The 12,470-nt window shown below is 37.2% G+C and overlaps 1 protein-coding gene across 3 annotated transcripts in view; it reads right to left on the bottom strand.

The window, feature by feature from the left end:
- The window catches only part of GPCPD1 (glycerophosphocholine phosphodiesterase 1), a 65,408-nt gene that overhangs the window by 32,397 nt on the left and 20,541 nt on the right, over window positions 1-12,470 (bottom strand). For all 3 annotated transcript variants that reach the window (XM_049651094.1, XM_049651092.1, XM_049651093.1), the window contains exons 7-12: window positions 11,367-11,490; window positions 7,313-7,544; window positions 5,270-5,432; window positions 4,827-4,959; window positions 4,031-4,085; window positions 1,509-1,601 (exon numbers count right to left, since the gene is read on the bottom strand). In XM_049651094.1, coding sequence (XP_049507051.1) covers window positions 1,509-1,601; window positions 4,031-4,085; window positions 4,827-4,959; window positions 5,270-5,432; window positions 7,313-7,544; window positions 11,367-11,490 — 800 coding nt within the window. The remainder of the gene's footprint in view (window positions 1-1,508; window positions 1,602-4,030; window positions 4,086-4,826; window positions 4,960-5,269; window positions 5,433-7,312; window positions 7,545-11,366; window positions 11,491-12,470) is intronic.

Here is a 12,470-nt window from a genome sequence, read left to right on the forward strand (position 1 = left end):
CAGAGCCCAAAGCAGGGCTCAAACTCACAAACCGTGAGATCACGACGTTAGCCGAAATAAAGAGTCGGACACTTAACCGACTAAACCACCCAGGAGCCCCTTCTGCTGTTTTATAATGAACATGAATTTGTTTTATGAAATAAAACTTGCTTAAAGTACTTGCTTAAAAATTAAAACTAAAAATATATACAATTTGATACTTTCATTCCCTAACTCATCATCCAGGTTCAACTGAAGAGCAAGACAAAATCTGATTAACAATAGGATCAGTAATACTCTTCAGTTAACTCTCACAGATTTTTAGAAATTACAGCTGGATTCATTAACCTCCATCTTGGTTACTAAGATCTTTAGTGCTCCATTCCTTCTTTTCTATTTTGCACTGATTTTTTCCCCCATGGCAAAACCATCTGCTCCTTTTCTACTAAGTTATCTTTTACCTCTATCATCTAAACAGGTGCATATATATCCTCCCCTCCTTCTCCTAATACCGTTTCACAGAAACAAAACCATGCTTTTCTATACATCATACTAATCCGAATCCCCATGACTGATTCGAATTCATGAGTAGGTGCCTTGCCATATCCACATATACCACAACAATAGTGTCTGGTAGAACATCATACATGATAGCAAATTAGCCTGAACTTTAAATCATCTCAACAGAAAATGATACTCAACAATTTTAAAGAAAATGGCAAATGATCCCTCCTAGTTTAAGTCCTTAAGAAATCACTTAATTGGTATACTAAAGTTTAAGCACTATGTAATTATCAATTACATTTACACAATTACAATTTTTAAGAAACTATATGGATTTTCAAATCTTCTGGACTCTATCCTCCACCATGCCATTCTCCATTCTATCTCCACTCCAGTCCAGGCATACTGTACCTCTGGCCACATTACCACTTTCCCTGTCTCTCGTTTCTGTCCTCTTAAATTCCCCTTATATCAAGTACTTACACCGGGAAGTTTAGTTCTGAACATTTCCCTTGCTGGCTCAAAAGTCTGTCACATCTCCCCAGCTCTTAGGTCTATACCCCATTACTGAGGTCCTCCACTATCTGGCTCCAAAGCATTTTTCCACTGTGGCTCTTCTCATTTTGCCAAGTCATATTAGCATATTAATTTGAGAAAAAGCTTGAGGCAGAAACAGAAGGGAGCCTAGAAAACAGACACTATAAAAGCTTCCTTTCTTGCTTCAATACAGGAACAGTGGCAGACTGACATAAAAGGCACCTGGAACGTCCTTTTGTTAGATAACAGAAAAAAGCAAATTGAGCAGTACAGAGATCCTGCTCTAGGGAATTATTATTCCTGTCTGCTCACTCTCTTGATGTTGCAAAAGCTTGACAGAGGAAAGAATTGGTAGTAATCAACTAAGAAAATGAACTGATCAACTCTACTTAATAAATAACTAAATATATACATATACATAAAACCAACTTTCTAGTGTTCAAACCTAAGTAACTCTAAGAGTTAAAAATGAAGGAATTTCAACATACCTTTTTCATTGTCAAACAACAGGTGAGATCATGATACACCACAGGCACAAAATCTTTTGAAAGATGTACATCAAATTCTACAAAGGCTGCACCCTAACAAATAAAGGAAACAGGGATTTGAAAAACACTACCTGGCCCACAATACATCCAAAACTACAAGGACGTAAAAAATTTACTGTTCACTATAAACTTACAGACTTGTACATAAAAACAAAAAACCTCCTCATGAATTAATGTTACACTTTAAGCTTTTTCTAAAAACTAATTTCTTCTCTGAAAACAATTTTAAGTATTTACTTCATTGTGATAGCACAGCAATTTTTTCCTGGCAAAAATATGGGCACTGATCTTCTTGAACACATCCCAGGGCCACTCTGTGGCAACGGCTGGCCTGTCACCTCCACTACTGCTATTAGCAGAAATGGAGTCCACCAAGAGCCAGGAGTACAGGGCCAACTGGTGCCTTCTTGCCCCTAGGTCCCAGAGCTGGACAGCTGGCCCTCGGAGATGAGGAGGGAAAGGAGTAAACTGCCGTGCCTTAGCTCTGCTCCCTGCTGAACATGAGCAGCACACCTTCCAGCCTTTCCAGGCAAAACCCCAGAAGCAGCGTCAAGAGGAAAGGACGGTGCTGCTGAAAACACAGAGAGCAGCAATGGGGTCAAGAACCGCACCGCACAAGCCCAATCTCCGGACAGAGCCGCAACAGGATGGAGGACGACAAGAATGAGTTAAGGATGCATTTTTCCAAGTCGGACCCACTCTGACATAAGAATTAATTCAAATAAAGCTGAGAACATAAACTGACCCACAAAGGTGTGAGTTCACTGAAAGAAAGCCAGTTGGGATCAAAGGAAACAAGGTCTGAGAATTCTGTTCGATATTGCAGCCCAGAGAAGTGCTGTGTGGGGACAGATGATACACTTGCACCCCTCCCCGAGCTTTAGGTCACAGAGGGTATTCAACTTGTGAGCACACGTGGATCCCAGACTAGAATTGAAGGAGCCCATTTCCTTAATGACTTCTGCAGCAGGAAATAAGTTTACCTTCTTCTAGTACTGTAAACAAGACAATAACACAAAGCTTTTCTACCGAAGAGAACAAACCCAAGCACCCTTAAATAATTACAAAAATTAAACGAATTATGTAGCTCTTTAGTTTAAATGTTTAACTTTACAGGATCACCATCCTTCAGGAAGATAATTTTACCAAGTGATAAAACTTGATCCCAAAATCCATGTGTGAGTGAGCTCTAAGAAATAAGCCAATAACGTACCAGAACCTCTACAGGGATATTTGTAACATTAAAACAAATAAGCCATTAATAACTTGCATATGGCATTCTGAAATGTGATCAGCATGAATTACAAAGGATCTCATCAGAACATGGAAGAAAAAAAGGCTTAATGACATCCTCTCTCAAAAAGCATGGAGACAGCTAAAGTTCCTTAACAGGGATCTTCACGTACTTACAGCTAATAAACCAATGTTTAGAACAGTTAGCTACAATGAACTAAAACTGGTTCCAAATGATGAACTAGAGCCCAACATACTCATAGATTTAATATGATCCTTTCAACACAAAGATAGAAGTGTCCACTATTAATATTTTTAAGCATTAAAATAATTAATGTTAAGATGTAATGAATTATAAAATGCAATATTTATATACAGCTAAAAGGGAAAAAAATGGTGCCAAACCATGATGCAAGGTTAAGAAAGTTGTAAAACCCATACCCATTTTAGAGATGCTAAAATATGAAAAAGTATGTCTTAGAATAAGTGTGCTCATATAAGTGATAAAGTTAAACATCTCTCTAATCAAGTTTACTTGCTGAACTCTTTTTTAAAAGGCAAAGTTTAAGGCATGTGGAGGACACTGTGGGGAAAAAAATGATAATAAGAGCATGAGATGGTCCTCCGTTTTCACCTTAGCCTAACTTGGGAGCATGAGGCCTTTTGGTCAGGTACAGGGCAGCAGGGAGCCACAGGGGAATCTCAGGTTCTTGATTAAATATGTCAAGTTGCAGTTGCTGGAAAAAACTACAAGCTAAAAAATGGACACTTTATAACTGGATAAATTTCTTAATTTAACATAATTTAACATAATCAAGATGGTAGGCAGGATATAAACTGACAGACTTAAATGTTAACATAAAACCACTATCAAATCCTTCTATAAGCATTATTTCCAAAGTATCTGAATGAGCACATTACTGAGTTAATGAAAACGAATGCTTACTGGGGAATGTTTTCCTTGCCCCCATCACTCAAAACTTGTAACCTCAAACAAAGATGCTAATGATTCCATTGTTTTCATGCCAATCTTCACCAAGAATCTAAAAACAAATGCTTAGAGATACTTTATCTTCACTTAGATATACATTCAGAAGAAGCATACAGTTTCAACCTACTTAACTTTTTTAAGCTACTAATGGAAGAGACTCCCCAGGCCCACATTTCTCTACTTTCCTACCTTTGGACCAATATTCCCAAGTTGTTTAAAAGAAGAGAGGGTCACTTACATGACTAGCAGCATTTCTCAAAGAAGCAATAGTATTTTCTTGAACTTTAGCAAGCCTGAAAGAGAAGAAATATATATAGTTATCATCCACTATAGAAAAGACAAAACAAATGTGATAAGCCAACTCTATCTTCAACAATGGAAACAGTTCTTATCCTGTTTTGAGGCTACTTCTGCCACCACCAAATTAAGATTGTGACCATCACTTAGTTGGTGTATGCATTTATTCCATAAATGCGAGCTCTAATGATTACAGGTATTTACAAGCTTAATATAAACATATCCCACACCCACGCATACCTCCCCGAGTTGACCTATCAAGGAAAACAATCTTGCAGCGGCATGAAGTATGAGAGACACAGATACTTGCTCCTTGCAATGGTGCCTCAGAGGACTTAAGTATTGGCAGACCGGGGGAGTGGGGAAAGGCTGACACCCAGCAGGGCAGTAGTATGGAAATGATACTGAGAATAGGTGAGGAAACTGAGCCCCAGAAAGGGAAGCATGCCAAAAGCTGGGATCACAACAGACTGAAGTTTGGGCTGCCTCCCCACATCAAGCTTTCCTGGATTTCTCTTGTTAATGTCCCTCCCGACATCAGTTCAGCAGACATTAGATTAACCAGATAGTCTTAGGAGAGAGTCTCCAATTAATTTGAATTGGGAACCCTAATCACCAAATTACATTAAATCCCAGGTAATAATAAAAGGCTCATTTGACCTTTAGTGGTCCAAACCAATGGAACCTTACCATGCATAAGCTACCAAATGCTAATACCACTCAAATAGTCAACCTACTGAGCAGTTGTTGTAGAATTCCCTGCACCACGATGTCCAACATCCAATGGTGTTCTTGGCTTCCAATACTTGGAAAATGAAGATTTCATATCACAACTGTATCCTGGTAATGGCTTAATAATTATATAGTCAACTTTCATAGAAAAAAAGGGGAGAAACAAAGATGATTAAAAAGGCCACGATGAACATTTAAATGGCACTACATTTCAATACCAATCAAACCAACTTTATCTCTATCAAATAGAAAATAACAAGTCAAAACTGATTCAAATAAAGCTTCCAGAAAATGTAATTGATGCCCCTTGTTACTATAGTAGTAAATATTCTAAAACAAATTATTAATTTAATCACCACCATTCGCAAAAGCTCAATTTGACCCTAGCTAAAATTTGAACTTAATCTTTGCTCATTTGTAAAGGGACCCTCTGCTTCTCCAGGCTTACCTCTCACTTTGCCTATTGTTTTTCTGGAATTTCTGCTCATGATGGGAAGAGTGAGAATTCCAGCACTCTTCCCACTCTCAGCAATGGTGGATGATAAGAGACATGCTGTCCCCACGTGTCCAGGAAGAGCATCACCCTGAACTACGTGTTCACTGAGATCTTCCTGGGGAAAAAAAAAAAAAGAGGTATGAATTCAATTTCTTACAGTTCAATATTTTCTATTAATTCAGAACCTATGGAGGAAGATCCATAAAATATGAATCAAACTTATATTCAAGTAATTCAGATAGCTTCTTTGTAATATAAAAGATACATTTTCTTTTAATATATAATATTTTAAGATTTTATATGGTACTTGATTAGTTGTAACTGTTGATTTGCACTTCTGATCCTCTAACATGTATTAGATGAATTTAAAACACTGATGAAGTTTCTAAGTACTTTTACATTCAAAGACTAATAAGTATCTGTAGTGGGCTGTTAATGTGTATTATATTCTCTAAAAATGAATCCACACAGGTGACATAAAGGGATAGTTAACTCTCTAGGAAACTGAATACTCACTTTGAGATTACACTGGATATTTTATCAGCCTAATCTATGAAAGAAATAGTATTTCCAAAACTGCTCACCAAATGAAAAGGAAGTTAGGATGTTCAAGAGAGTATTAAAAGGTAGGTCCTGAAGAAATAAGGAAACAGTCAACCAAAACCTCACATTTTATAATAAAGTCCCACAGATCTTATTACTTAGGGAACACTGAATCAGAGATTTTTTTTAAAAATAGAATTCTTTATTGTAGTTTTTTGAAAGGAACACTTTAAATCCCATACAATGCAAGGTAGCCAAAATGCCAGTTGCAACAGCTATGCATAAAGACTATTAAAACTTGAAGACTATAATGATTTTAATTATGGGTAACGCTACCTGTGAGCTTAAATCCATTCTGTATTCTGCTATTTTCACAAAACTGTGGTTAGGTGCTCTAATCTAATGGAAATGGGAGTGCAATGACAAAGAGCAAGAGTGTCAGGAAAGCAGTACACATAACTACTAGCCAGGCACAATAAAGCAAGGACCTCAGTGGAGGACCCCGCATGACTTGTGGAGAGGAGAGCACCTGTACAGCCAGCAAGCCAGAGAGCTCTAATGCTGAGAGTCACAAGCAGCTCTAGAAAGCTGGTAGCAGATTCTAAACAACCTGGCACAATTTTCACAGTAACTATTTTTTACTACGTATTTATAATATCAAGTAAAGTTGCAAAAATGAGTTCACTGTTATGATGCATTCTTACAATAAAATGCCTCAATAAACCACAGACTTCAGTCATAAAGAGGACACAATCATGCTGGTTACACTGGGTTGCCCACCAATAGTTATACAGTCTGCTTGTCCCTCTATTTACCCTTAGCGGCTCCTTTGGATATTATTCATTTACATTTAGAACAGGCACAAGGGCACCTGGTTGGCTCCGTTGGAAGAGCATGTGACTCTTGATCTCAGGGTTGTGAGTTCAAGCACCATGTTGGGTGCAGAGATTACTTAAAAATAAAAAATTCTTTGGGGTGCCTGGGTAGCTCAGTGGGTTGAGTGACTCTTGATTTCAGCTCAGGTCATGACCTCATAGTCTGTGAGATCGAGCCCTGCATCAGGCTCTGTGCTGACAGTGCAGAGCCTGCTTGGGACTCTCTCACTCCCTCTCTGCCCCTCTCCCTTGCTCTCTCTCTCAAAATAAATAAAACAAAACAAAACAAAAAAAGAATAAAAAATAAAACGTTAAAAATCTTAAAAAAAAAAAAAAACAAAAAAAACAGGCACTTACATTGATGTAAAACATTAATCAATTCAGCTGAAATTCTCTTTATAGTACTTGAGTCTATCAACTCCAAGTTTTTTAAGCCTGCTAAAATGTATAGAGAATAAACATCTAAAAAGATGTATGATCATGGGTTTACACAAATCAGACTACAAAAATTAAAACATATAAAAATAAGCCCATGCTTGCATTCTTTCTCAATCCCCTCAGTGAAATAATCACTTACCTCAAAAAAATCAAATATTAGTTCCAGGTTATCTGGTTCCATTGTCTGTATGCTGTACTCTGTCCAACGATCGGGCTGTAAGCCATACCCACACTCTGGCTGCGAATGCCTGCACTTGAATTCATTGTCGCTTATTAAGGATATCTCCAGGCTGTTGGACATTTTGTGAAGAACAGTAGGAGACACCCTATCATCGTCATCTTCTTCCAAGCCCTCTAGTGTCAACTTTACCCTACATGAAAGGAAAAAATAATGAAATGCAAAAAACAAAAATGGAAGAGGAAAATTCATACAAATGTTACCTAAATGCTAAATTCAAAAGTGTTCCCTGGGGGCACCTGGGTGGCTCAACTGATTAAGCCCCTGACTTCAGCTCAGGTCATGATCTCACAGTTTGTGAGTTCCAGCCCTGCGTTGGGCTCTGCACTGACAGCTCAGAGCCTGGAGCTTGCTTCAGATTCTGTGTCCCCCTCTCTCTCTGCCCCTCCCCCACTCACACTCTGTTTCTCAAAAATGAATGTTAAAAAATTTTTTTTAATTAAAAAACAAGTTTTCCTTGAATATGCTAATTCTTTAAATAACACAAATACCATATTATATAAGACTGCATCATACTACAGGTTATGGCATTAGTTGTTTCATAAAATACTTATGTTTTTATTTACATATATTTCTGCAAAGTATTAAAAAAAACAAGATACATGCTTATTATGCCTGAAGTTGTTTTCATTGTTTTTTAAAAAACTGAATCTACAGAGGCATTTACTATTATCTCATTTATAACTGGCCATGCCAAATTCTTCTGAAATGTCTTACTAAAGAACATACGTGTAAAACAAGCATAAAATTGAACCATATTGTTAGTGTACATTAAAAGACTAGAGTTGGAGGCTGTAAATTAAAACTTTTCCCTTTTCTTCTACCTTATCCACAGTGAGTCCAGGTACTCTGGGAAAAGCACATTAAGGAAAAATATTGTATTAAATCTATTTGTGTGTATGCATACTTTTTACATGTGTTATGTATTTATATTTATGTGCTTTCTAAATGAAACAAATGAACAAAAAACAGACCAAGAGTCTAAAACTTTTTATAGGCTTCAAGCAATGAAAACAAAGACCAAACTGTCTAAGCCACAGAGCCACAAAAACCAGTCTCCTCCCAATGAGAAACAATTACTTGCATAGCATACTTGTAATGCCAAAGAGTCAACTCAATTCTAGAATATTTCTTGCACCAATTGAAATGTACATAGATTAGGAGCGCCTGGGTGTCTCAGTTGGTTAAGTGTCCAACTTCAGCTCAGGTCATGATCTCACAAGTTCAAGCCCCACATCGGGCTCTATGCAGACAGCTTGGAGCCTGGAGCCTGCTTCAGATACTGTGTGTCTCTCTCTCTCTCTGCACCCCTCCCCCACTCGTTCTCATTCTCTCTCTCAAAAATAAACATTACAAAAGAAAAAAGAAAAAAGTGTACATAGATTAAACAATTATAAACTATTAACATAGAAGTGATGTTACCTGCTGTATAGAGTAACAGTTAAGGTATGAAAACTTTTCACTCTAGATTTAAATGAGATCTGATAACACAAATAATGGAACTGTTTTAGTGGGGCCTGCTCTCTCTACATAACCTACTGCCTCCAACCACTGCTGAGGCCCAAGGTCTCTCAGAGGGTATATCTACACAACTCAATTAGCAATACTGTTCTATAATCACACAGTAAAATCAAGAGTAGTATTTTAATAATAGAAACAAAAATCATCTTTTCTCAGAAGTCTAACTCTTAAGAGTTCTGGACAATTGACTCTATTAGTTAGCCTGAAGGAACAAACATTTTCTACCAGGATATATGAAAAGAGATCACAACTGCATAGTAATAAGTGGGCAAGAAAGGCATAAAGATTTTTTTAAAAATGACTATTAGGGCACCTGGGTGGCTCAGTCAGTCGGGTGACCGACTTCACTCAGGTCATGATCTCACAGACTGTCAGTTCGAGCCTCACGTCAGCCTCTGTGCTAACCGCTCAGAGCCTGAAGCCTGCTTCAGATTCTGTGTCTCCCTCTCTCTGCCCCTCTCCTGCTCACTTTCTGTCTCTCCCATTTCATAAATAAACATTAAAAAAAAAAAAAGACAGTTTTGTTAACAGCAATGTGTTTTAGCAAAAAAAAAAAAAAGTTTTAATAAAATAAAAAATTTCATGTTTAAAGGGATCCATGAAAGAATTTTAGTCATTTATGTTAAAGGTTTTCTTCAAGTAGCTATATGAAGGTTATAATCTATCATAAAGAGACACTGCTTTCCCCTTATTGATGAAGTCAAATAAAAGAGAAACTTGTATTTAAAACTTAGTGATAATGAGACAGAACAACACGTCTAGTGTTTAACTTAAAATGTACAAGCTTTTGGGGTGTCTGGGTGGCTCAGTCAGTTGAGTGTCCAACTTTGGCTCAGGTCATGATCTCATGGTTCGTGAGTTCGAGCCCTGCGTCGGGCTCTGTGCTGACAGCTCAGAGCCTGGAGCCTGCTTCAGATTCTGTGTCTCCCTCTCTCTCTGCCCCTCCCCCACTCCTGCGCGCGCGCGCGCTCTCTCTCTCTCTCTCTCTCTCTCAAAAACAAATAAACATTAAAAAAAAAAGTGTTAAAATGTTTAACCTTTGCTAGATTTTTAAAGTCCTGATATTCTTGCAGGTAAATTTATTTCCTATGCCATGAGGGTTTAGTCTATCACTAATATGAATTGGGGGGTGGGGGAAAGGTGGTCAGAACAAACACAAATTTCTAGTTATGCAGAATTTTTTTAAGTTTCTTTTTTTTAGTAATCTCTACACCCAGCATGGGGCTCTAACTCAGGACCCTGAGATCAAGAGTCACGTACTTTTCCAACTGAGTCAGCCAGGTGTCCCATACACAATTATTTCAATAGGAATCAGTTACTTAATTAGTAGAGCCCACCAAAGTATGGTTATACAAAAAGATCCCAATATAAGCCTGAGTAACACAATAATATATACAAATACTCAAAGTAACTTCTACATAAACAAGAATGGTATAGGACTCCGTATGCATTTGCAATCCAAGCAGAACCCCAACCATTAATTATCTAATTTCTTAAAAAAAAAAAAAAAAAAAAATTTTTTTTTTTTTTTAATGTTTTTGAAAGAGCAAGCGAGCTCGAGCAGGGGAGGGGCAGAGAGAGGGGGAAACACAGACTCTGAAACAGACTCCAGGCTCCAAGCTGTCAGCACAGAGCCCAACGCAGGGTTCAAATGGCAAATTTAAACACTGCAACACTAAGAAATTTTAAATAGTAGAAACTACAAAGATACATACACTTGGAAATCACTTATCTATATAAAACCAAAATTTTCTGGTTTCAAATTTAGCAGTTAAGACTAAGAGAAGTAGGGCACCTGAGGGGCTCAGTTGATTAAGTGTCCAACTTTGGCTCAGGTCATGATCTCATGGTTTGTGGGTTCAAGCCCCATGTCGGGCTCTGTGCTGACAGCTTGGAGCTTGGAGCCTGGAGCCTGGAGCCTGCTTTGGATTCTGTGTCTCCCTCTCTCTCTCTGCCTCTTCCCCGCTCATGCTTGGTCTCTCTCTCTCTCAAAAAATAAATAAACATTAAAAAAAAAAAAAAAAAGACTAGTATGTTTAACTGTAACAATCTGAGTCAGGGAGGCAGTTCACTCTTACAAGACCCTTCAATTAGAAAATGTAACATTATCTATAGGTGTGTTATGTTCTTAGTTTATACACTTAAAGGCTAAAAGTCAAATGGGTCAGGGGCACCTGGGTGGCTCAGTCAGTTAAGTGTCCAACTTTGTCTCAGGTCATGATCTCTGGTTCATGAGTTTGAGCCCCATGTCGGGGTCTGTGCTGACAGCTCAGAGCCTGGAGTCTGCTTTGGATTCTGTGTGTGTCTCTCTACCCGTCCCCCTCTCACATGCGTGCACTCTCTCTCTCAAAAATAAACATTAAAAAAAAAAAAAAAGAAATCTACAGCATTAGTAAAAACAAATGGTCTAAGTAACATACACACATTGCAATACCTAAATCTAGATTTCTTTAATTTTTTCTTTGTTATTGAGACAGGAGGTTTTTCAGAATAATGCAAACGTAATCTTATTTCAGTCTGACATGTCAGCCATCCAGAATCCAGAGTTTCAACACCATCTGGCAGAGTAAATATGAAAACAGTAATTATTATACATATGTTTTGAAGCAATCTGTTAAGTACAACACATGTTGATAATTCTAGTTCATGTTCACATTTTAATACACTCAAGTTATATATCACTGGAAGTTCTCTCCAAAGCAAACACAGAGATAGTCTTAAATTTATCACTGAAAAACACTTTTATATTAAGGGGAAAAAAGTTAAATGAATATTAACAACTAACCATATGTAACAACTTACGTAAATTAAATTTAAACTTAAGTAAATTCTCACTGAATCCATTATCGAAGTTATACAAATCTATTTCTGGAAGAATATATGTTCCAAATATCTCTAATCTAGCAGCTGTTTCACTGGGGATCACACTTGCAAAGCTTCACATGAGCTATGCAGGTGAAACTAGTCACATCACTACAGCTGAAGCTCCAAACATGAGAAGGTAAGGACAAAACTGTGAGTGAATTGTGTATTCTCACATTTATATTTTCTGCCATAAATAAATTGCATGATCATGGTAACACTGTGTTAGCATTATTTAACTTGAAATTTCTTGCTAACATATGTAATGAAAGTTTCATAAATACCAGAGAGTTACCAACTGTTCTGAACGTGAGTTGTTTTGTTTTGTTTTTTATCAACAGGACTTGAAAAAAAAAAAGACGAAACCTTTTCCTTTAGGTATAACTTTAAAAGGTTTAATAATTTTCAAATCTTAAAAATAAAGAGAAACCATTATCCTTTTTAATTTTAAACTCTTCTCAGAAATGGACAAAGTTGGAGAAATGGCTTTTCATCCTGAAAGCTAACTTAAGCTGAGTTTTAAGAGAATAACAACTACAAAGGAGGAAAGAAATGCCATACATTTATAACTACACATAGTAACTAACATACAATGGAGGGATGTAATGTCATGCACTATAGTTAAGGACATGAGAAAACTACTCCATAAACCAAGCTCTCTAAAACATGTGACATA

Source organism: Panthera uncia (assembly GCF_023721935.1).
Source record: "Panthera uncia isolate 11264 chromosome A3 unlocalized genomic scaffold, Puncia_PCG_1.0 HiC_scaffold_11, whole genome shotgun sequence".
In the NCBI taxonomy this organism is placed as follows: Eukaryota; Metazoa; Chordata; class Mammalia; order Carnivora; family Felidae; genus Panthera; species Panthera uncia.